Genomic DNA, 27,400 nt, shown 5'->3' with positions numbered 1-27,400 from the left:
TGAGTTTGAGCCCCACGTCAGGCTCTATGCTGACAGCTCGGAGCCTAGAGCCTGCTTCGGATTCTATGTCTCCGTCTCTCTGCTCTCCCCAACTTACTCTCTGTCTCTGTTTCTCTCTCAAAAACAAATAAACATTTAAAAATAAATAAAATAAAATCTAGTTTGTCTAATAGAAGCATGGCTACTCCATCTTTCTTTTGATATCTGTTAGCATGACAGATGGTTTTCCATCCCCTCACTTTGAATCTGCAGGTGTCCTGAGGTCTACAATGAATCTCCTGTAGGCAGCATATAGATGGATCTTGTATTTTTTATTCATTCTGATACCCCATGTCTTTTATTGGGCATTTAGTACATTTACATTCAGAATGATTATTGAAAGATACAGATTTAGTGCCACTGTTATCTGTGGGCTTTGTGTTTGTGGAGATGTCTCTGGTCCTTTGTAGTCTTTGCTGCTTTCCACCCACAGAATCCCCCTTAGAATCTCCTGCAGGGCTGGTTTAGTGGCCATGAACTTCTTTAGCTTTTGTTTCTCTGGGAAAGCCATTATTTCTCCTATTCTGAATGACCACCTTGCTGGATGAAGGATTCTTGGATGCATATTTTTCTTATTTAGCACATTCAATATTTCCTGCCACTCCCTTCTGGCCTGCCAAGTTTCAGTGGACAGGTCTGCTATTACCCTTATGTGTCTATCCTTTCAAGTTAAGGCCCATTTGTCCCTAGCTACTTTCAGAATTCTCTCTTTATCTTTGTATTTTGCCAGTTTCACTATATGTCATGGTGTTGACCTGTTTTTGCCGATTTTAAAGGGAGTTTTCTGTACCTCTTGGACTTGAAAGCCTGTTTCCTTCCCCAGATTAGGGAAGTTCTCAGCTATAATTTGTTCAAATAAACCTTCTGCCCCTTTCACTGTCTCTTCTTCTGGAACTCCTATGATACAGATACTATTTCATTTCATGGAATCACTTAGCTCTCTAATTCTCCCTTCATAATCTAGTAATTTTCTTTCCCTCTTTTTTTTCAGCTTCATCATTTTCCATAATTTTATCATCTAGTTCATCTATTCTTTCCTCTGCTTCTTCCATCCTGTCACTGTATCTAGTTTATTTTGTATCTCATTTACAGCATTTCTTTATTCATTGTGGCTATTTCTTAGGTCTTTGATATCTTCAGCAATAGATTCTCTGCTATCTTCTATGCCTTTTTCAAGCCCAGCTATTAGTCTTATGACGGTTATTATAAGTTCTTAGATATATTGTTTATACCTGTTATGAGCACTTCTCTGCCTGTCATTTCTTCCTGGATTTTCTTTTGAAGAGAATTCTTCCTTTTTGCCATTTTGAATAGGTTTCTGTCTTTTATATATTTTAATAGCTTTTTATTAATCCTGTGCCTGCAAGTACTACTGTATTAAAAAGGGGCCATACACTGTCCATGGCCTGGCACTTCAGGAAGTGTTTTTGGAGTGTGTTGCATGCACTCTGTTGTTACTTTTTGTCTGCTCTCTCCCACTTGTCAGTCCTCTGCAAAGCTCCTCTTTGCTTGTAGTGGTGGAGTGTTTCTACCTTCCACCAGGTGTGTTTTGAAGTAAAGGAGGGGGGGAAGCTTGATCACATACAAAGAGAAAAATGAAAGTGGAAAAAAAGAGACCAAGCAGACAGTAAAACAAACAAACAAACAAACAAACAAATCAGGCTTAATCCAGAGAGAGAGAAAGGAAAATAAAGGAGATGCAGAAAAGGTATAAAAAGAATAAAGTAAAAATGCCTGATTAAAAAAACAAAACAGAAAAAAAATATATATGATAAAAATTGATCAAAACCAAATCAGAAACTATAAGCCTGATTCCAACAGAAAAAAAGAAGGAGAGGGTAGAAGGAAAATGAAAAGGAAAGGGAAAGAAAGGGAAGGGAGGAAAGGAGAGGAAAGGAAAGGAAAGGAAAGGAAAGGAAAGGAAAGGAAAGGAAAGGAAAAAGACCAAGAAAAGGAAAGGAAAGAACAAAAAGAAAGGAAATGAAAGGAAAAGATAAGAAGAAGACAGACTAACAGACAAAAACAAAAACCAATTATCTGTTGCTAACTGGGTCCTGTGGCTGTGCTGGCTGGTGCAGTCTTCCTCCAGTAGATAAACAGTTGCCAGGCACAGAGGAGGGGGGTTTGGTGTAAGTTGGTCCCGCCTCCACTGGGGCCCACTTGTGCTGCTCCATGAAGTCTCACTGTGTTCCTGTTGAGGAGAAAAATAGCAACACCCCAATCTCTCTGCCCCAGACCAGATGTCTCAAACCACACTGTTCAGGCAGCCCTTACAGAGTAGCGCAGGCAGTGGGCTTACCCTGCTCCAACAGTCTCCCATTCCTGCTAAGTCCTCAGTTGGGATTCTAAACCTGATGTCTTAAAGGGCCCTGCACTATGTAGATCCTGTTCTGGTGGTGTAGTGCCCCTTAGTGCCGCCAATAAAAGGCCTTTGGCTGGCGCCTGCATTGTCTTTTCTCCTTGGGGAGGCAATAAACCCTCTTCCCACAGTACTAGAGGAAGGGAACTGTTCTCTCCCGGTGCACTCCTGAGATGGCTGCTGTCTCCCAAGGCTGGCATCCTCCCATCAGGCACAAGCACACGCAGTGGCTTCAGTCTGGAGAGTCATACACTTTTGACAACTCTGATTTTCAGCTCCTGAGGCTGTTTGCAAAATAGAAACTAGTACTCTCTGATTTCTTGTTCTCTAGTCAATGGTCCAGAGAAGTTTTCCTTCCACTAACTCAAAACAGCAATTCCACAACCTCTCTACCTTTCCCTTTGTCTCTCCACAGAATGAGTTTCCTCCCCTCTGTTCCTATTCCATTTTCTCCCTCAATTCACATACATGCACCTCGATCCCACCAAGCTATCTCCCTCCACCTGTGGAGATCCTTCTGCCACCCTGCAGATTGATTTCCTGGGTGTTTCCAAGTGATGTGACCTCAATACAGCTGTGTTTGAGGGATGAGAGAAATCCCATCTCCAAATTCTCCACCATCTTAACTCCTCTCCTTGTGTACTGTTCATAGAAATGTAAGTTGGTACAACTACTATAGAAAACTGTATGGAGGTTCTTCAAAAGATCAAAAATAGAACTAGCATATGTTCCAACAATTCCACTTCTAGGTATTTTTCCAAAGGAAACAAAATAGTAACTCAAAAAGATATCTGAATTCCCTTGTTCACTGTAGCATTAATTACAATAGTTAAGACATGGAAGCAATCTAAGTGGCCATCAATAGATGAATGGATTTTAAAACTGTGAGTTACACATATATAGGAATATTATCCACACATAAAAAGAAGAAAATCCTGCCTTTTGTGACAACCTGCATGCAATGAGGGGTTATGCTAAGTGAAGTAAGTCAGAGAAAAAGACAAATACTATGATTTCACTTATAGGTAGAGCTAAAAAAAGAAAAGGAGGAGGAGGAGGAGGAGGGGGGGGAAGAAGAAGAAGAAGGAGAAGAAGGAGAATAAGAAGAAGGAGGAGGAGGAGGAGAAGGAGGAGGAGGAGAAGAAGAAGAAGAAGAAGAAGAAGAAGAAGAAGAAGAAGAAGAAGAGCACCACCACCACCACACAGAACAGACTGGTGGTTGCCAGAACCGGAACAAGGGCAAATGGGTGAAAATGGTCAAAAGGTACACATGTCCAGTTATAAAATAAATAAGTCCTGGGGATATAATGTACCACATGGTGATTATAGTTAATGATACTATATTATATACCATAAAGTTGCTAAGAGAGTAGACTTTAAAAGTTCTCAGCATAAGAAATAAATTGTATCTATGTGTGGTGATAGATGTTAATTCTGCATACTGTGGTGATCATTTCACAATATACAGCTAACCCTTCAACAATGTGGGGGTTAGGGGCTCTGACCCCCCCCATACAGTCAAAAATCAATGTATAATTTTTGACTCCCCTAAACCTGAACTACTAACACCCTACTGTTTACCAGAAGCCTTGATGATAGCTAATACAGTTGATTAACAGATAGGTTGTATGTTATATGTACTTTCTACTGTACTCTTATAAAGTATGACAAAGAAAAATGGTATTAAGGAAATCATAAGGTACATTTATAGTACTATATTTGAAAAAAAATCTTCATATAAGTGGACCTGCATGAACATAGACCCTTATGCTGTTCCAGAATCAACTGTACACATACATTGAATCATTATGTTGTACTCTTGAAAGTAATATAATATCACATGTCAATTATATCTCAATAAAAAGAACCTTAAATCATAAAAGATAAGAATGGGAATTAAAACTGAAACTAAATATAAGGAAATAAACCTACTGGCATAAGTAAGAAAACAATAATGCAAGTAAATCAATAAAGTGTTTGAAATATACACTTACTCCTGCACAAAACAGTGGAGGGGTAAAGTGTAAACAAATCACAAATCTTGTTTAGTAAGCTTATTTTTCTAGTGTTTTCTCTAGTGCTCTGCATTCTGAAACAATTTAAGAAGTACTAAAATATAGATCAAATGATTAAATATATTGATGTTGTGTAGATTGATTCACACTTCAGAAGGCAGGACATACGTGAAATAGAGAAAGGAAAGAACAGGTCTTGAAGGAATAGATTGGAATTGAATATTTCTGTGAGAAATAATGATTTCTAAATATTTCTATAATATGCATGAATATGCATATTCATGTATATGTTCACATGTATATGTACGTAAGCATAGGTGAGTATGGCTATGCCTATATATAATATATGTACATGTATGTTGATATGCATATGTGTTTACACTGAAGCATTTTTAACAGCCAAATTCCCATGTGTGATCTTTTAGGCCCAACCTTAGACAATTGCAAAGGCCTTATCTGGCAGTTGTCACAGGGGGAATCTTCAGATTCCACGCTACACTTGATTCACAGCCAGTGAAGTGTAGACATTGGCAGTGGTTGCAGTCAAAGACTAAGGCCCATACAACTGGAAATGTCTGCATTACTAATCCATGTGACTCAATTTTGAGGCATTTTTATGCATGGAGGATTCATCTAAGATACTGTACTGTTCATATGCTTCTACATAGTTTGGTTTTTCATTATCATTTCATTGTAGACATTTTTATTAGTTTTGATAGCTTTCACTTCTTTTATTCCTTGCCCTCCCACCACTAACTCACTTCAGCCTCCAAGTCTATACAACAGGAAGAGCCTTTTGTTTGAAACTTCTTTGGTTGTAAGATGATCTTCTCACAACCTACCCCTGCCAGCACTGATATTCTGACTCTCCAATGCTGTTCTATGGAGAAAAACGGAAACCTGATGTAACTGGAAACTTTTCTTGTTTAGACTCTTTCTAATAAATTACAGTAACAGAATAAATGCTTAATTTCACTTTCAATTTGGCTTGCTATCTTAACTAACCAACTTAAAAACAGGTAGCTCTCTCCTTACAAATTAGTGCAGCCAGCAATGTGGTCAATTAAGCACAATTCCCTTCTAGAAGGAACATTAGTGAATCCTCAGGGCTCCATAAAGTGATACTACTAGGTCATGTGCAAGAGTCAGAGGGTCCCATAGGGCACATGACAGTTCAGGTCAGGGTGTCTCAGGATGTGCTAGCGGACTCTGGAGCATGCTTTAAGAGAGTGCTATTTTATTATTTACTTTTAATTTCTGAGAGGGAACAATGGTTCTTCTATTTATTTCCTTTTTTTTTTGGCTAAGATACCCAGTGGGTAGGTAGAATTGAACATCCAATAGAGGAATTTTGATAAAGCTGGAGAAGCAAGACCTTAGCTATTACTTATAGTTTTACCAGCTATGGAACCAAAAATTGAAAACCCTGCATGCTGGTTGTACCCAATACTATTATTAGTTCTACTGTAGTGGGAACTGATGGGCAGTTTATGATGCAGAGATTTACTGAGATTCATGCTTTAGCAAAAGAATGTAGAGTCCTGAGAACCACTTTGTCCGGTGACCTGAAGAAACTTTTAAGACTTGGATAAGTCATCTTCATGTTTAAAGAAGTAATATTTTTAAAGAAGTAATCATGTGGTACTCATTTTTCTCTGACTTATTTTGCTTAGCAAAATGGCAAGATTTCATTCTTTTTGATGGTTGAGTAATATTCCATTGTATGTGTGTATATACATATATATGTGTGTATATACATAGATATACATATATATGTATATATATGTGTATACATTTGTGTATGTGTGTGTACACACACACACACACACACACACACACACACACCATCTTCTTTGCCCATTCATTAGTCTATGGACATTTGAGTTCTTTCTATAGTTTGGCTATTGTTGATAATACTGCTACAATCATCGGGGTGCATGTGCCCCTTTGAATCTATTTTTGTATCCTTTGGGTAATACTTAGTAGTGCAATTGCTGGGTTATAGGGTAGTTTTATTTTTAACTTTTTGAGCAATTTTCATATTATTTTCCAGGTTGTCTACACCAGTTTGCATTCATATGTGGAATTTAAGAAAGAAAACAGATGAACATATGGGACTGTAAAAAAAGAGAAAGGGAAGCAAACCATAAGAGACTCTTAACTATAGACAGCAAAATGAAGGTTGTAGAGGGTGGTGGGTGGAGGATGAGCTAAATGAGTGATGGGTATTAAGGAGGGCACTTGTTATGATGAGCACTGGATGTTATTGTAAGTGATGAATCACTAAAATCTATTCCTGAAACCAATATTACACTATATATTAACTAACTAGAATTTAAATAAAATGTTGAAAAAAAATAAAGTAGTCAAGTAATATTGTTGGTTTCCTAATACAAAAAAACCCTTTCTCAGAGAGTTTTGACAATGGATACATTGCACAAGGAGATGGAAGAAAGGGGTATGAAAAAAACACAGACGTTCAAGACTCTCTTCTTACTCAGCTGGGTACTGTTTTGGATTTGACAGATGACTCATTCTTGCCCTTGTAAAACATGTTTTAACTATAACTGAAGAGGCTGTAGTGATTTCATGAACCGCCCATTGTACTTAGGATATACAATAAAGGTATGAGGATAGTAGATGATATTACTTTTTACCAGACTCAAAATTCTAGGTTCATTTTTGCCGCTATTGCTGGACATTAAGCTCAGTTAAACAAAGTTTCAAGGTCAGGGCAATTAGTCTATGATATTATCTGGATCTTAACTGGAAAATTTCTGGACAAGTAATAGTGGATACTGCCAAGACAGCAATGATTGACCATAAGAGAGAGTGATATAAAAATGGTAATCTAGTAAACACTCCTGGACCATCGAGGCAAAGGTTTTAAAGATATCAAATAGTGTGTTTATCCAAAAACAGGCTTAGACTCAATAAGTAGACTAATGGGCTCTTTTCCTAGAACATTATGGCCAGGTAGTGGGATAAGTGGCTCAACAGACCCACTACTTATGGTAATGGATCCTTTGATTAATACAGGTGCTATGCTTCTGTTTTTCCCAGTGATCCTTGCCAAGAATCAGAGTGCTCCACCAACTATTACCAAGACATTATGGCTTTCAAAAATAAATAAGACAATGGGTTTGTCCAGGCCTCATGTACCCACAGTGGGGGAGGTGGGGAGGGAATGTGAAGACTTCTGCTCTCATCATATTTCAGTGGAGATGTGTAGGAAACTTTCATTTCTGGGCCTTTGAGATACTGGTGCATAGAAGACAATGATCTCCACAACGTTTGACACCAAGATGGGGTGGAAACCAATAATGTTCATTGGCTTGGGGTCCAAAGCCACCACTAATGGGAAACTTACTCAAAATTCCACAATGATGTGTCCACTCAGGCCACCTCAAAACTCTACCCCCACTACTAAATGTATTGTCAGTATAGAAGTATTACCTACATGAATGTCTATTTGATTTCACCTTAACCATTGGTAGAAATTGCCACTTTAGCAAGACAGGTGGAAGACTGTGAAGCTACCCAACTATTAGCATCTAGTACCTTGTTTCTCAAAAACATCCACCAGGGGAAATAAAATAAATAACTGCCCTTATTGATGAGCTTAATGAAGCAAAAATTCTTCCTGTGACTGCTTCTCCATTAAATAACTCAATATACCTTAGGTATATGTCCTTGTGTGCATAGAGACTCCAGTGATTATTCATAGCTCGGTGATGTAGTACTGAGGCACTAGTGCATCCAAATATTATGACTGTCATGGAAGTTAATATCCATAGTGAAGGAATTTGGTATTCTGCAATATACAGTACAGATACCCTATCTAGAAACTTTGTACACATAGATGATCAAGATAAATTTGTCACATGTGGATTGGATTGCAACCCACCATTAATATTCTTTCACAAGGCTCCATAAATCCTCCAACTATCTGTGTCAATAAACAGTTATGACCTAGAAATGTTCTAAACTCAGAGAGAGCACTAGGCTTCCATTCTATTAATACATCCAAGTGGGCCCAGACAAGGGCACAACTTAACAAGGACCAGACATCCTATAGACCTACATGTGGCAACATAGCTGGACCATTAAAACAAACAAGGCACAGTTACCAAGTACCTAATAGAAATTCCTGGGCATAATCTGTAAGCAGCACAATGTCTCAACCCAGAGAACAAGACTACCAATCTTTGGCCCATTCTGCTTCAACGAATGAAAATGAGGCATAACTACTGGCAGAAATATTTGGCTACTTGCACTCTCATATTCCCCATGTGGGGTTTTTGATGACATTCATCTATTAGGTTACCTCAAAGTCCCTCCTTTTAGTGGGGCCACAGCCAAGAGAATGTATTTGAAGCCTTCCAAAAGGACTCGTAGGGTGCCTTTCCTCTAGGCTCCTCTGATCATTTGCTATATGACTCACAGTTCTCAGTAACATCTCTGTTTACCAATTAGAGTTGTGGTTGAAGGCCTCTGCCACAGGTCAGAAACATCTACCACATCCTGCTGAAAGGCTTGCATCCTTTGCAAGAAAATTACTGGCCCATAATTGGCCTTGGTGTCTGAGTGTAGAACTTATGATTGTGAAACAATATTACAACCAGAAATACCAATGAAAGTTATGAAAAATTTGACTTTTGTTCTCTAATTATCTTAGGGTATTTACAATTAAGGTCAAAGGAACTACAAATGTCCCATAAAATATGATCTCAAACATATACTCATGAACCAAAGGGGAAAAAATCTTCTACTGAATTTAATTACAATAATTTAAAGTTATCTTTAATTGTACTTACTAATGTTTCTTTCCCCTTTGGATGTTCTCTGTTTCTTTACTTGCATTTGTGTTTTTGATATTGAATTTTAGTTTTCATCAAGCACAAGATTTCCATCTGGTACTCCAAACTGAGCTACATAAAGAGACACATTTAGTTGAATAAATATAGAAACAGATCTGTTGTGAAACCCCTAACTTTCAGGTTTATAACAAGTATAAAGCAGAATTTATCCTCATTTCTATAAAGTTATAAATAAATTGCCATAATGTCAGATCTGACATGAAAATAGGAGAATTTTAATATATATGTATTAAAACTATCTCATAATTTCATTAATAATCCTGGGCATCAAATGTACTTTATGTTAATCTCTGTTAGGCATTTTATGCTTAAGTTAAAATTTAATCATAGGACAAGACATCAGCAAGATGGAGGACTAGTAAGGTCCAGGCCTTCATTCCCCCACAAAAACACTGAGTTAGCAACAGTGTACAAACCAAAACACCTTTTAGAGAACTATAAAAACCAGTTTGAAGCTGCTTTGCCCAAGTGAATTACTTACCAAAAAAAACTTTACCAAAAAGAATAACAAGGATTATGGCATTTTGCCCACTTTAGATGCACCCTTTCCCTGGTGCGGCATGCCACAATCACAGGGAAGCCTCCCAATTTCCAGCTTCTCTCTTGGGATGAAAAGAAAAAGGTGGAACTTGTACCTAACTTTGTGGAAAATCTGGGAGCACCTGAGTTACTGGTTTCTATCTTTCCTGACTTGAAACACTGATGGAAAGAGCTGCATAGATAAATACCAGGTTGGAAGCTACTGAAAACAAAGGTGAGTACCCTGGCACATTAGAGGTATAGGATGTATGTAATTCTGCACATGACAGAGGAGCAAGAGATTACAGGAAGAAAAATACTACAGGAACCAAAACTAAAAACTCCTGAGAAGAAATAGGGGAGACCCTCTTAGGGAAATTATGAGAGTTAAAAGCAGCCATGAATAAAAGAGCATACATGAGCCCAGAGAATACACATTCCCCAGAAAAGGTTTGAGAAGTCTCAGAACCTCTCTGCAAGGCTGATTTGTCAAAGTATTTCCCTGCATGAAGCCAGTTTGTAAATACTGAGAGAGATGCTGTGCTTTCAAAATCATAAATCTCAACAAAAATGACAAGACATACCACAACAAACAAACAACAACAAAAACATGCCTTAATGAAATAAGGAATATGATGCCTGAATAAAATTTAAATAGCAGCATTATCAACAACAGCCAAATTACAGAAAGAGCCCAAATGTCCATCGACAGATGAATGGATAAAGATTATGTGGTATGTGTATATATAATATTCCATCATATATATATATGTATATATATATATAGTATAATATATATATAACATATATGTGGAATACACATATATTATAATGGAATTATAATGGAATATATATGCATATATATATGCATATATATAATGGAATATTACTCAACCATAAAAAAGAATGAAATCTTGCCATTTCAATGACATGGATGGAGGCTAGAGAATATTATGCTAAGTGAAATAAGTCAGTCAAAGAAAGACAAATACCATATGATTTCAGTCATATGTAAAATTTAAGAAACAGAAAAAATACACATAGGGAATAAAAGAGAGGAAAATCAAGAAACAGAGTCTTAACCATAGAGAACAAACCAGAGGGTTACCAGAGGGGAGGTGAGTAGGGGGAATATGTATTCAATAGATGATGGGGATTAAGAAGTATATTTGTTGTGATGAGCACCAGGTGTTGTATGTAAATGTTGAATCACTAAATTCTACACACAAAACTAATATTACATTTAATGTTAACTAACTGGAATTTAAACAAACACTTGGAAAAAATATCAACAAAGGTATAGAAACTGTTTTTAAAAATTCTGGAACTGAGCAATACAATAACTGAATTGAAAAATTCACTAAACGTGTTCAATAACAAATTTTCTCAGGAAGAAAAAGAATAGAAACCTGGAAGACAAGTCACTTGAAATTTCTGGAGTAAGAAAAAAAAAAAGGTGAAGAAACCATAAAGGATTTACCAGACACTATCAAGTTGACCAAGATACACAATATAGAAATCCCAGAGTGGAAGAGAGGGAATAAGGAGCAGAGACTTTATTTGAAGAAATAATGACCAAAAAAATCCCAAATTTGAGAAAAGAAATGGATGTACAAATTCAACCGGCTGAATGAACTCTAACTAGGAAAAACCCAAAAGACCAACACTGAAACACATTACAAACTGTTAAAAGACAAACACATGAAAAGATGCTCAACGTCATGCATCATCAGGGAAATACAAATCAAAACCATACTCAGATACCACCTCACGCCAGTCAGAGTGACTAAAATGAACAAATCAGGAGACTATAGATGCTGGAGAGGATGTGGAGAAATGGGAACCCTCTTGCACTGTTGGTGGGAATGCAAACTGGTGCAGCCACTCTGGAAAACAGTGTGGAGGTTCCTCAGAAAATTAAAAATAGATCTACCCTATGACCCAACAATAGCACTGCTAGGAATTTACCCAAGGGATGCAGGAGTGCTGATGCATAGGGGCACTTGTACCCCAATGTTTATAGCAGCACTGTCAACAATGGCCAAATTATGGAAAGAGCCTAAATGTCCATCAACTGATGAATGGATACAGAAATTGTGGTTTATATACACAATGGAATACTACATGGCAATGAGAAAGAATGAAATATGTAGCAACGTGGATGGAACTGGAGAGAGTTATGCTAAGTGAAATAAGTCATACAGAGAAAGACAGATACCATATGTTTTCACTCTTATGTGGATCCTGAGAAACTTAACAGAATACCATGGGGGAGGGAAAGGAAAAAAAAAGGTTAGAGAAGGAGGGAGCCAAAACATAAGAGACTCTTAAAAACTGAGAACATACTGAGCGTTGATGGGGGATGGGGGATGGGTATTGAGGAGGGCACCTGTTGGGATGAGCACTGGGTGTTATTTGGAAACCAATTTGACATAAATTTCATATTAAAAAAAAGACAAACACAAAGAGATAATCTTAAAAGCAGCCAAAGAAAAACAATTTGCTACATATAAGGAAGCCTCTATAACTTTACACCAGTAGATTTCTCAGCAAGAACCTTGTAGGCCAGAAGACATTGGGATAACATATTAAAAATGTCAAAAGAAAATACTGTCAACCAAGCATACTATATTTGGCAAAATTGTCCTTCAAAAATGAAGGGAAAATTAAGACTTACCCAGATAGCAAAAGCTGAGGAAGTTCCTAGCACTAGACCTACCAAGACAGAAATGCTAAAGGGAAGTATTTCAAGTTGAAATGAGAGGACATTAAATGGCACCACAAAGGTATATAATAATATATTTTTGTGTTTAAGATAAATGTATGTACAAATGTAGACACCTATGTTATTTAAATTTTGATGCATAACTTAACTTTTAATTCTTATATAGAATTTAGAGAAAAGCATAAAAATAACTATAAATCTATGCTAATGGGCACACAATATTTAAAGCTGTAATTTGTGATATCAATAAATAAAGTCAGGGGAGCAACATTAAAGGAGAACAGTTGTATGACTGAAGTATGTATGTGATTAAAATAAATTGTTTTAACTTTAAGACGTTCAATGTAATCCATGGTAACCACAAATAAAACATTTATAGAATATACATGTTATATAATGAATGTTCATATCCTCCCAAACTCAGCATTGAAGCCCTAGCCCCAATGTGATGCTTTGGAGATAGGGGCTTAGGAAAGTAATTAAGGTTAGTGATAACTCAAAGGTAAAGTCTTCATCTAGCAGCATTAACATCTTAATAAGAAGAGACACCAGAGAGTGTGCACATATGCATGCTTGGGCCCTCTCACTCTTTCCATGTGTGCACAAAGAAAAGATTATATGACTACACAGAAAATGGTGGACACTCCTGAGCCAAGAGAAGAGGTGAATAAAATCTATCTTACCAGCACCTTGATCTTGGACTTCCTCCTCCAGAACTGTAAGAAATAAGTCACTTTTTAAAGTGACCCTGTCTATGGTATTTAGTTACGGCAGCCTGAATAGACTCATACAGTACACAAAAGGAAATTATAAAGAAAGCAAATCCTGTCATTATAAAAAAAAATTAATCAAATACAAAGGAAGACAGTAGAAAAGAGAAGCAAAAATATGCATGATACAGAAAACAGTTAACAAAATGGCAACAGTGTCTTTCCCTATCCAATTGTATACCATCTAACTGAATAGCCTAAAATAAATGCATGAATATTTAGAAAAACACAACCTACCAAAGTAAATGGGTTAAACTTCCAAATCAAAAGATACAGAGTAGATGAATGTGTAAAAACAAACTAAAACAAACCAAGACTCACATATATGGTGTCCATAAGAGGCTGTAGATCTAAGAGTGAAAGTGAAAGGACGGAAACAGATATTCCATGTAAATGGTAACCAAAAGAGAGCAGAGGTGGCTATACTATTAACAGTCAAATGAGACTTTTAGTCAAAAACTATTACAAAAGAGAGGTGCCTGGGTGGCTCAGTCGGTTGGGCATCCAACTCAGGATCAGGTCATGATCTCACAGTTCATGGGTTCAAGCCCTGTGTCGGGCTCTGTGCTAACAACTCAGAGCCTGGAGCCTGCTTCAGATTCTGTGTCTCCCTCTCTCTCTCTGCCCCTCCGCCACTCATTCTCTGTCTGTCTCTCTCTCAAAAATAAACATTAAAAAAAAACTATTACAAAAAGACAAATTAAGACATCTGATAATAAAAAGTTAATTCTTCAAGAATAATAACAATAATAAATATCTATGCACAATACATGAAACTTCTAAATATATGAAGCAAACATTAATCAGAATGAATAAAAAATAGGAAATAAAACGAAAATTGTAGTACACTTCAATACCCCACTTTCAAATAATGGAAAGAACAATAAGGAAATCGGAGTACTTGAAAAACACTACAGAGAAGTTGGACATTACAGATATATGTAGAAATCTCCAACAATAGCAGAATACACATTTTTCTCAAGTGTACAGGGAACATTTATCAGGATAGACCACATGTTGGCCACAGGTAAGTCTTAACAAAATTTGAAAGACTGAAATCATGCAAAGTAACTTTTCTGATCACAATGAAAAGAAACTAAAAATCAACAGTAGCAGAAACACTGAGAAATCCACACATATATTGAAAATTTAAAATACATTCTTAAAAAACCAAGGGGTCAAAGCAGAAATCATAAGGAAAATTAGAAAATATCTTGAGATAAATGAAAACGAAAACCTAACATCCAAAATGTATGCAATGTAGTGGAAGTAGTTTCAAAGGCAAATTTAAAACTATGAACACTTACATTAAAAAGTAAGAGGGGAGGAGTTGCGGCAAGATGGCGGCTTAGGAGGACGCTGGGCTCACCGCACGTCCTGCTGATCACTTAGATTCCATCTACACCTGCCTAAATAACCCAGAAAACCGCCAGAGGATTAGCAGAACAGAGTCGCCGGAGCCAAACGCAGACGAGAGGCCCACGGAAGAGGGTAGGAAGGGCGGCGAGGCGGTGCGCGCTCCACGGACTGGCGGGAGGGAGCCGGGGCGGAGGGGCGGCTCGCCGGCCAAGCAGAGCCCCCGAGTCGGGCTTGCAAAAGCGGAGGGGCCGGGCGGACTGTGTTCCGACAGCAAGCGCGACTTAGCGTCTGAGAGGTCAGAAATTAACAGCTCTGCTCGGAAAGCGGGAAGGCTGGAGGACAAAGGGAGGGAGAGCTGCTGAGCCCCCTGACAACAGAGCTCAGTTTGGTGGGGAACAAAGGTGCTCGCCAGCGCCATTTCCCCCGCCCATCCGCCAGCCGAAATCCCAAAGGGAACCGGTTCCTGCCAGGGAACTTGCTCGCTCCGCGCAAACACCCAACTCTGCGCTTCTGCGGAGCCAAACCTCCGGCAGCGGAGCTGACTCCCTCCCGCTGCCACAGGGCCCCTCCTGAAGTGGATCACCTAAGGAGAAGCGATCTAAGCCTGCCCCTCCTGCCCCCAAGCACCTTGCCTACCCACCCCAGCTAATACGCCAGATCCCCAGCATCACAAGCCTGGCAGGGTGCAAGTAGCCCAGACGAGCCACACCACCCCACAGTGAATCCCGCCCCTAGGAGAGGGGAAGAGAAGGCACACACCAGTCTGACTGTGGCCCCAGCGGTGGGCTGGGGGCAGACATCAGGTCTGACTGCGGCCCCGCCCACCAACTCCAGGTATACACCACAGCACAGGGGAAGTGCCCTGCAGGTCCTCACCACGCCAGGGACTATCCAAAATGACCAAGCGGAAGAACTCCCCTCAGAAGAATCTCCAGGAAATAACAACAGCTAATGAGCTGATCAAAAAGGATTTAAATAATATAACAGACAGTGAATTTAGAATAATAGTCATAAAATTAATCGCTGGGCTTGAAAACAGTATACAGGACAGCAGAGAATCTCTTGCTACAGAGATCAAGGGACTAAGGAACAGTCACGAGGAGCTGAAAAACGCTTTAAACGAAATGCATAACAAAATGGAAACCACCACAGCTCGGCTTGAAGAGGCAGAGGAGAGAATAGGTGAACTAGAAGATAGAGTTATGGAAAAAGAGGAAGCTGAGAAAAAGAGAGATAAAAAAATCCAGGAGTATGAGGGGAAAATTAGAGAATTAAGTGATACACTAAAAAGAAATAATATACGCATAATTGGTATCCCAGAGGAGGAAGAGAGAGGGAAAGGTGCTGAAGGGGTACTTGAAGAAATCATAGCTGAGAACTTCCCTGAACTGGGGAAGGAAAAAGGCATTGAAATCCAAGAGGCACAGAGAACTCCCTTCAGACGTAACTTGAATCGATCTTCTGCACGACATATCATAGTGAAACTGGCAAAATACAAGGATAAAGAGAAAATTCTGAAAGCAGCAAGGGGTAAACGTGCCCTCACATATAAAGGGAGACCTATAAGACTCGTGACTGATCTCTCTTTTGAAACTTGGCAGGCCAGAAAGAATTGGCAAGAGATTTTCAGGGTGCTAGACAGGAAAAATATGCAGCCGAGAATCCTGTATCCAGCAAGTCTGTCATTTAGAATAGAAGGAGAGATAAAGGTCTTCCCAAACAAACAAAAACTGAAGGAATTTGTCACCACTAAACCAGCCCTACAAGAGATCCTAAGGGGGACCCTGTGAGACAAAGTCCCAGAGACATCACTATAAGCATAAAACATACAGACATCACAATGACTCTAAATCCGTATCTTTCTATAATAACACTGAATGTAAATGGATTAAATGCGCCAATCAAAAGACATAGGGTATCAGAATGGATAAAAAAACAAGACCCATCTATTTGCTGTCTACAAGAGACTCATTTTAGACCTGAGGACACCTTTAGATTGAGAGTGAGGGGATGGAGAACTATTTATCATGCGACTGGAAGCCAAAAGAAAGCTGGAGTAGCCATACTTATATCAGACAAACTAGACTTTAAATTAAAGGCTGTAACAAGAGATGAAGAAGGACATTATATAATAGTTACAGGGTCTATCCATCAGGAAGAGCTAACAATTATCAATGTCTATGCACCGAATACCGGAGCCCCCAAATATATAAAACAATTACTCATAAACATAAGCCACCTTATTGATAAGAATGTGGTAATTGCAGGGTACTTTAATACACCACTTACAGAAATGGATAGATCATCTAGACACACGGTCAATAAAGAAACAAGGGCCCTGAATGAGACATTGGATGAGATGGACTTGACAGATATATTTAGAACTCTGCATCCCAAAGCAACAGAATATACTTTCTTCTCGAGTGCACATGGAACATTCTCCAAGATAGATCATATACTGGGTCACAAAACAGCCCTTCATAAGTTTACAAGAATTGAAATTATACCATGCTTACTTTCAGACCACAATGCCATGAAGCTTGAAATCAACCACAGGAAAAAGTCTGGAAAACCTCCAAAAGCATGGAGGTTAAAGAACACCCTACTAACGAATGAGTGGGTCAACCAGGCAATTAGAGAAGAAATTAAAAAATATATGGAAACAAACGAAAATGAAAATACAACAATCCAAACGCTTTGGGACGCAGCAAAGGCAGTCCTGAGAGGAAAATACATTGCAATCCAGGCCTATCTCAAGAAACAAGAAAAATCCCAAATACAAAATCTCACAGCACACCTAAAGGAACTAGAAGCAGAACAGCAAAGGCAGCCTAAGCCCAGCAGAAGAAGAGAAATAATAAAGATCAGAGCAGAAATAAACAATATAGAAACTAAAAAAACTGTAGAGCAGATCAACGAAACCAAGAGTTGGTTTTTTGAAAAAATAAACAAAATTGACAAACCTCTAGCCAGGCTTCTCAAAAAGAAAAGGGAGATGACCCAAATAGATAAAATCATGAATGAAAATGGAATTATTACAACCAATCCCTCAGAGATACAAACAATTATCAGGGAATACTATGAAAACTTATATGCCAACAAATTGGACAACCTGGAAGAAATGGACGAATTCCTGAACACCCACACGCTTCCAAAACTCAATCAGGAGGAAATAGAAAGCTTGAACAGACCCATAACCAGCGAAGAAATTGAATGGGTTATCAAAAATCTCCCAACAAATAAGAGTCCAGGACCAGATGGCTTCCCAGGGGAGTTCTACCAGACGTTTAAAGCAGAGATAATACCTATCCTTCTCAAGCTATTCCAAGAAATAGAAAGGGAAGGAAAACTTCCAGACTCATTCTATGAAGCCAGTATTACTTTGATTCCTAAACCAGACAGAGACCCAGTAAAAAAAGAGAGAACTACAGGCCAATATCCCTGATGAATATGGATGCAAAAATTCTCAATAAGATACTAGCAAATCGAATTCAACGGCATATAAAAAGAATTATTCACCATGATCAAGTGGGATTCATTCCTGGGATGCAGGGCTGGTTCAACATTCGCAAATCAATCAACGTGATACATCACATTAACAAAAAAAGAGAGAAGAACCATATGATCCTGTCAATCGATGCAGAAAAGGCCTTCGACAAAATCCAGCACCCTTTCTTAATAAAAACCCTTGAGAAAGTCGGGATACAAGGAACATACTTAAAGATCATAAAAGCCATTTATGAAAAGCCCACAGCTAACATCATCCCCAACGGGGAAAAACTGAAAGCTTTTTCCCTGAGATCAGGAACACGACAAGGATGCCCACTCTCACCGCTGCTGTTTAACATAGTGCTGGAAGTTCTAGCATCAGCAATCAGACAACAAAAGGAAATCAAAGGCATCCAAATTGGCAAAGATGAAGTCAAGCTTTCGCTTTTTGCAGAGGACATGATATTATACATGGAAAATCCGATAGACTCCACCAAAAGTCTGCTAGAACTGATACAGGAATTCAGCAAAGTTGCAGGATACAAAATCAATGTACAGAAATCAGTTGCATTCTTATACACTAACAATGAAGCAACAGAAAGACAAATAAAGAAACTGATCCCATTCACAGTTGCACCAAGAAGCATAAAATACCTAGGAATAAATCTAACCAAAGATGTAAAGGATCTGTATGCTGAAAACTATAGAAAGCTTATGAAGGAAATTGAAGAAGATTTAAAGAAATGGAAAGACATTCCCTGCTCATGGATTGGAAAAATAAATATTGTCAAAATGTCAATACTACCCAAAGCTATCTACACATTCAATGCAATCCCAATCAAAATTGCACCAGCATTCTTCTCGAAACTAGAACAAGCCATCCTAAAATTCATATGGAACCACAAAAGGCCCCGAATAGCCAAAGGAATTTTGAAGAAGAAGACCAAAGCAGGAGGCATCACAATCCCAGACTTTAGCCTCTACTACAAAGCTGTCATCATCAAGACAGCATGGTATTGGCACCAAAACAGACACATAGAGCAATGGAATAGAATAGAAACCCCAGAACTAGACCCACAAACGTATGGCCAACTCATCTTTGACAAAGCAGGAAAGAACATCCAATGGAAAAAAGACAGCCTCTTTAACAAATGGTGCTGGGAGAACTGGACAGCAACATGCAGAAGGTTGAAACTAGACCACTTTCTCACACCATTCACAAAAATAGACTCAAAATGGATAAAGGACCTGAATGTGAGACAGGAAACCATCAAAACCTTAGAGGAGAAAGCAGGAAAAGACCTCTCTGACCTCAGCCGTAGCAATCTCTTACTCGACACATCCCCAAAGGCAAGGGAATTAAAAGCAAAAGTGAATTACTGGGACCTTATGAAGATAAAAAGCTTCTGCACAGCAAAGGAAACAACCAACAAAACTAAAAGGCAACCAACGGAATGGGAAAAGATATTCGCAAATGACATATCGGACAAAGGGCTAGTATCCAAAATCTATAAAGAGCTCACCAAACTCCACACCCGAAAAACAAATAACCCAGTGAAGAAATGGGCAGAAAACATGAATAGACACTTCTCTAAAGAAGACATCCGGATGGCCAACAGGCACATGAAAAGATGTTCAGCGTCGCTCCTTACCAGGGAAATACAAATCAAAACCACACTCAGGTATCACCTCACGCCAGTCAGAGTGGCCAAAATGAACAAATCAGGAGACTATAGATGCTGGAGAGGATGTGGAGAAACGGGAACCCTCTTGCACTGTTGGTGGGAATGCAAATTGGTGCAGCCGCTCTGGAAAGCAGTGTGGAGGTTCCTCAGAAAATTAAAAATAGACCTACCCTATGACCCAGCAATGGCACTGCTAGGAATTTATCCAAGGGATACAGGAGCACTGATGCATAGGGCCACTTGTACCCCAATGTTCATAGCAGCACTCTCAACAATAGCCAAATTATGGAAAGAGCCTAAATGTCCATCAACTGATGAATGGATAAAGAAATTGTGGTTTATATACACAATGGAATATTACATGGCAATGAGAAAAAATGAAATATGGCCTTTTGTAGCAACGTGGATGGAACTGGAGAGTGTGATGCTAAGTGAAATAAGCCATACAGAGAAAGACAGATACCATATGGTCTCACTCTTATGTGGATCCTGAGAAACTTAACAGGAACCCATGGGGGAGGGGAAGGAAAAAAAAAAAAAAGAGGTTAGAATGGGAGAGAGCCAAAGCATAAGAGACTGTTAAAAACTGAGAACAAACTGAGGGTTGATGGGGGGTGGGAGGGAGGGGAGGGTGGGTGATGGGTATTGAGGAGGGCACCTTTTGGGATGAGCACTGGGTGTTGTATGGAAACCAATTTGTCAATAAATTTCAGAAAAAAAAGTAAGATGGGAGCCTGGGTAGTTCAGTCAGTTAAGCGTCCAATCGTTGGTGTCACCTCAGGTCATGATCTATCACAGGTGGTGAGTTTGAGCCCCACATCCAGCCCCACATCCAGCCCCGCATCAGGCTCCTCACTTGTCAGTGCCTGGATTCTCTCTCTACCTCTCTCTCTGCCTCTCCACTGCTAGCTCTGTCTCTCAAAATAAATAAATAAACTTAAAAAAAAGGAAGAAACATCTCCCCCCAAAAAACAATCTAGCTTCACACCTCTATGAACTAGCAAAAGAAGAAAAAAAAACAATCCAGAGCTATCAGAATAAAGTAAGTAATAAATATTGGAGTAGAGATAATGAAATGGAGAATAGGAAAACAATAAAGAAAATCAATGAAACCAAGAATTGGTTTGTTGAAAAAATAAAAAAAAATGAAGCATATAGCTAGATTAGCTAGGATGAAAAGGAACAAGATTCAAATAATTATATAAAAAATGAAAGAAGGTATATTACAACTGATACCACAAGAATAAAAGGATTATAAGAGAATATTACAAACAATTCCATGCCAAGAACTACACAACATACCATCTGAATCATGAATAAACAGAAAATCCAAAATAAGTAGTAATAAGTAGTAAACAGATTAAATCAGTAATCAAAAACCTCCCAACAAATTAAAGACCAGGATCAGATAGCTCCACTGGAGAATTCTACCACGTATTTAAAGATAATTTAACACCTATCCTCCTCAAACTGATCCAAATAACTGAATGAAAGACAACACTTCCAAACTCATGTTATTAGGCTAGCACTATCTTATACAAAAGCCAGACAAACACACTACATGAAAAGAAACTTACAGAGCAGTATCCCTGATAAACACACATAAAAAATCCTTAACAATATACTAGCAAACAGAATTAAAGAGCTTGTTGAAAGGATTAAACTCAGAGCTAAGTGGGACTTTTTTCCTGAAATGCAAGGATGAATCAATATATGAAAATCAATTAATGTCATGTGCTAATATTAACAGCATTAAAACACACAAACACACACACGACCATCTCAACTGAAGCAGAAACAGCATGTGAAAAAATTCAACATCCTCTCATTATTAAAGTAAAAGACCAAACATTTTTCCTCTGAGATAAGAAAAAAGGAAAGATGAACATTCACTATTTCTATTCAACAGTACTAGAAGTCCTAACCATAGCAGTTGAGTGAGTGAGTGAGTGAATAAATAAATAAATAAATAAATAAATAAATAAATAAATAAAATTTACACAGAAAGAAGTAAAATTATTTCTGTTCACAGATAACAGGATCTTTATACATAGAAAACCCTAAAGGGTCATATAAAATGTATTAGAATTAATGAATGAATTCAGCAAAAGTTCAGGATACAAAATCACGGTACAAAACTGTACATTTCTATACCCTATCAATGTAAAATATGAAAAGTAAACTAAAAAGAAAAATAAGTCCATCAACAATAATAAAATAAGTAGGAATAAATTTAACCAAGGAGGCAAAATATATGTACACTGAAAACTATAAAACACTACTGAAAAAAATTAAAGACAACACAAATAAATGGAAGACATCTTATGTTTATGGATTAGATAAATTAATATTGCTAAAACATCAGTACTGCCTAAGGCAATCTATAGATACAGTGTAATCCCTAAACAAATTTTATGTGCATTTTTTGTAGAGATAGAAATTTAAAAATTCATCCTAAAATTTATACAGAATCTCAAAGAAATAATAACAAACTTAGAGGTCTAACATTTCCTAATTTTAAAACTTATTACAAAGCAAAAGTAATGAAAATAGTTTGCTCGTGGCATAAAGATACATAGACAAATAGAATAGAGATAGGAAAATTGTAGCAGAGTAGGAGGACCCTAGGCTCACCTCATCCCATAAATACAACTGGGAAATTATTAAATCATCCTAAATGCCACATAAATTGGCCTAAGACTAACAGAACAAACTCCAAAACTAAAGGGGGAGAAGAAGCCACATGAAAGAAGGTAGGAAGTGCAGAGATGTGATCTAAGGGCAAAATGGTTCCTAGGGGCTGCTGCAGAAGAGAGATAGCCATGCTTACAGAGAAGGGTTGAGAGAGAGAGAGAGAGAAGCACACAGGGAAATGCACAGAGAACCTGTCCCCATAGCCATTGGGTTGGAAAACAAGAGGCTGAATTTCATGAGTTCTTGCAATCAGGGAGGTTTAAAGTCTGGAGTATTAAAGGTCAGTGGGTTTGCCTGGGATAGACCCTGGAGAGCACTGTGCTGCTCTTAGAGAGAAGGCAGGCAAAAAACCAGAAGGCATACAGCATGGATATAGAGATTTGAAGAGTGCCTGGGAGTACCCAGTAGGGAGATTATTTACTCCTCTCAAAGCATGTCCCTGAGAGGCAGAATTCACAGAGATACCACTCTAGGAACAAAGGAGCTACCCTGTGCCATTTCCCTCCCCACCACTCTGGATAAACACAGAGCCACCTGCAGGAAGCAGTGCAATGCAGACAAAGTCTGCCTAACTTCCTTACAATAAGCACCATCCCACCACACTTCATTGTAATTGCCCTCTCAGTCATGCTTACCTCAGTCCCAGCATGGTGGGCCCCTCCCCAACAAGACCAGCACAAACCCCTGCCCACTCCATTTCTCCCAACTGCAGAGTTTCACAGGGCCTCAGTTCCAGTGGAGGTAATGACAGGTCTCATTTCACAAACAGACAAGAGCATGCCTGGTTAAAACTCACCACTTTCAGGCCAGGTGCCAAACACTGCCCACAGCAGGCAAGGAGAACCTCTGCAGATAACTTGCCTGAAGGATAGAGCAGCCAAAACACAACACCAGAGAACACACAACACACACTGTAGGCACTCCCTGAAGTGTGAGGCCCTGGGCACTACATGACCTCTTCTTCATAAGGCCAGTATTTTCAGGAGCAGAAGATATAACTGGCTTTTCCAACACAGAGAACAGGCATAAATTTAGATAAAAATTTACAGAAAATGAGAAGACATGGGAATTTATACTAAATGAAAGAACAAGATAAGGCCATGTCCAGAGATCTAAGTAAAACAGATATAATAACATGCCTAATGAAGATTTTAGAGCAATTATCATAAAGGGGACACTTGGCTGGCTCAGGCAGTAAAGTATGTGAATCTGATCTCAGGATCATGAGTTTGAATCCCATGTGGAGGATAGAGATCACTTTAAAAATAAAAAATAGGAGGAGGAGGGGCCAACATGGCAGAGAAGTAGGAGGATCCAAAGTTCCCTCCTCTCTCAAACAAAGCAGAGTTGAGGCCAAAGGACTTTGAACGCCAAGAGTCTGGGTGGCAAAGTGATAGAGATGCTTCTAGGGACCCACCAGGAAAATCTGATGGGCCATAGGTACATGATTGCAAACTGGGAGGGATAAAATTAACAAAGGGAAGGGATCCCCTTCTGTGGAGAGACAAAGGGAAGAGAAAGAGAGGCTGAGGAAGTGTAGGATGGTATCTGGACAAGAGAAAAACATGGACTGGGACAGAGAAAGATCCAATCTCTAACTGCGAGGCTGTCTTTGGACTGGGGCTGGCTGTCCTGTTCTCGCACGTGGGGAGAAGGGGAGCCAGCCTCAGGCTCTGTAACTAGTTCAGAGATTAAGTCTGCAGTAGGAGAAAGCAATCCCCTCCCTGGAGTGTTGTGGGAAGAAGGCATATATCCGCTCAAAGGAGCAGCACTTCCCCCAAAACATGGGCAGATGGAGTAGGAACCTTAAAGACATCAGGGTTTAAGTCACAGCCAAGCACCAGGGAGGCACAGGAGATGGTGGAAAGGGACAATTGCATGCAGGCCACTGTGAGCCAGCAGAACAGCTCTTCCCTGGAACTAGGACAAATGGAGCAGGAATCTTTAAGACATTGGGGATTAAATCCCAGCCAAGTTCCAGGGAGGCATGAGAGTCATGGAGTGGGACAAACCACCTCGTTTGTGACTGTTGCACAGTGAAGATGGCTTGTACAGAGTGGTTTGGGACACCTGGTCCACGGAGAAGAGACTGGAGCATCACCATTTTTCTCCCCATCACCAACAAGGCTGGGCTTCAGGAAATGGATAGGAGGCCCACAGGAGAGGCAGGACCTGCCTACACCAAATCACTCTGCCCCATGCGTGATGACTGCTTATCTACAAGAGCGAGATTGACACTGACAAACCAGATATCCCCTAGTCCAGACCAAAACTGTTGCACTGCCTTATTTAATCTTCAGACAATTCTTATTATATATATCTATTCAACCCTCCTTTTCTCGTTCTTATCTCATCTTTCCTCTAGACTGGTTACACTGGTTGTTTGTTTAAGCAGACATATGTAATCTATTCTCTTGATACATGTTCTAAACCTCCTTCCTTATTTTCCTTTCTCTCTCTCTGGATTAAGCCCTATAGTTTCTCTGTCTGGTTAATTTTATTTTCTTTTCTTTTCCCCAGCCCCTGTCATTTCTCTCTTTGTATAGGATAAGGCCTCTTCCAGCAGCACTTCCTCCACCCTGTTGTTTACTTGTAGCTGGTGTTTCTGGTTTTTTGTTTTGTTTTGTTTTTTTGTTGTTTGTTTTCCTTTCCAGGGATTTCAATGAAAAAAATCAAAGCACACCTGGGGGAGGGTCCAAAACATGGTAGGGAGATAAAGTAATCAAAGTCACAACAATAGAGAGCAAGTAACACTCTCCAAAAACCACCTCCTGAAGGGCTAGGCCCTGGACAGTGTATGACCTCTCTTTAATATACTAGTGCTCATAGATGCAGGGCACATAATAAGATTTTGAAACAAATAAGGGACAGAAAACTAGCCAAAATGATGACACAGAAGAATTCTCCTCAAAAGAAATTCCAGAAAGAAATGAGAGATAAAGAATTGATCAAAACACATGTAAACAATATAACTGAAGGAAAATTTAGAATAATAGTCATAAGATTAATCATTGGGCTTGAAAACAGTATAGAAGACAGCAGAGAATCTATTGCTGCAGAGATCAAGGAACTCAATAATAGACATGATGAATTAAAAAATTCTGCAAATGAGGTGTAAAATAAACTAGAGGCAGTGACAGTAAGGATTGGGGAGGCAGAGGGGAAATTAAGTGAATGGAAAAAGATGAAGCTAAGAAAAAGAGAGAGAAAAAACACTGAACCACGAGGGGAGAATTAGAGAGCTAAGTGACTCAATGAAACGGAACAATATCTATATTATAGGAGTTCCTGAAGAAGAAGAGAAGAGGGCTGAAGGTGTACTTGCACAAATCACATCTGAAACACACATTGAAATCCAGGAGGCACAGAGAACTCCCTTCAGACATAACTTGAATTGATAGTCTGCACTACATATCATAGTGAAACTGGCAAAATACAAGGGTAAAGAGAGAATTCTGAAAGCAGCTAGGGATAAACAGGACTTAACCCACAAGGGTAGACACGTAAGGGTAGTAGCAGACCCATATACTGAAACTTGGCAGCCCAGAAAGGAGTGACAAAAATTTTCAATGTGCTGAATAAGAAAAACATGCAGCCAAGAATCCTTTATCCAGCAAGCCTGTCATTCAGAATAAAAGGATAGATAAGGGCTTTCCCAAAAAAAACAACAACAAAAAAAACCAATAAAAAAAACTGAATGAATTCATCACCACTAAACCAGTCCTACAAGAGATCCTAAGGGGGACTCTGTGAGTGGAATGTTGCAAGGACCACAAAGTAGCAGAGACATCACTACAAGCATGAAACCTACAGATAACACAATGATGCTAAACGCATATCTTTCAATAATAACACTGAATGAAAATGGACTAAATGCTCCATCAAAAGACATAAGGTATCAGAACGGATAAAAAAACAAGACCTGTCTATTTGCTGTCTACAAGAGATTCATTTCAGGCCTGAGGACACCTTCAGATTGAAAGTGAGGGGATGGAGAACTATTTATCATGCTACTGGAAGTCAAAAGAAAGCTTGGACTAGTCAAACTTATATCAGACAAACTAGACTTTAAATTAAAGGCTGTAACAAGAGATGAGGAAGGGCATTATATAATAATTACAGGGTCTACCCATCAGGAAGAGCTAACAATTATAAATGTCTATGTGCTGAATATTGGAGCCCCCAAATATATAAAACAATTAATCACAAACATAAGCAACCTTATTGATAAGAATGTGGTAATTGCAGGGAACATTAATACTCCACTTACCACAATGTACAGATCATCTACACAGAAAATCAATACAGAAACAATGGCCCTGAATGATACACTGGACCAGATCGACTTGACAGATATACTAGAACTTTTCATCCAAAAGCAGCAGAATATACATTCTTCTCAAGTGCACACAGAACATTCTCCAAGACAGATCACATACTGGTTCACAAAATAGTCCTCAATAAATACAAAAGAATTGAGATCACACCATGCACACTTTCAGACCTCAATGCTAAGAAACTTAAAATCAACCACAGGAAAAAGTTTGGAAAACCTCTAAATGCATGGAGGTTAAAGAACATCTTAGTAAATAACGAGCTGGTCAACTAGGCAATTAAAGAGAAAAGTCAAAAATATATGCAAACAAATGAAAATGAAACACGACAATCCAACCTTTTGGGATGCAGCAAAGCAGTCCTAAGAGGAAAATACACTTCAATCCAGGTCTGTCTCAAGAAACAAGAAAATCCCAAATACAAAATCTAACAGCACACCTAAAGGAATTAGAAGTAGAATAACAAAGAAACCCCAAACCCAGGAGAAGAAGAGAAATAGTGGAGATCAGAGCAGAAATAAACAATATCGAA

General features: G+C 38.8%; 1 protein-coding gene across 2 annotated transcripts in view; it reads right to left on the bottom strand.

The window, feature by feature from the left end:
- The window catches only part of LOC122474025 (coiled-coil domain-containing protein 7-like), a 347,700-nt gene that overhangs the window by 176,970 nt on the left and 143,330 nt on the right, over positions 1-27,400 (bottom strand). For both annotated transcript variants that reach the window (XM_043564967.1, XM_043564968.1), the window contains exon 2: positions 9,231-9,344. In XM_043564967.1, the coding sequence (XP_043420902.1) occupies positions 9,231-9,276 (46 nt within the window). In that variant the 5' untranslated portion in view covers positions 9,277-9,344. The remainder of the gene's footprint in view (positions 1-9,230; positions 9,345-27,400) is intronic.

Source organism: Prionailurus bengalensis, chromosome B4 (genome assembly GCF_016509475.1).
Source record: "Prionailurus bengalensis isolate Pbe53 chromosome B4, Fcat_Pben_1.1_paternal_pri, whole genome shotgun sequence".
NCBI classification, from domain to species: Eukaryota; Metazoa; Chordata; class Mammalia; order Carnivora; family Felidae; genus Prionailurus; species Prionailurus bengalensis.
The sequence above is the reverse complement of the archived record's forward strand: the minus strand, read 5'-3'. Positions and strand labels throughout refer to the sequence as shown.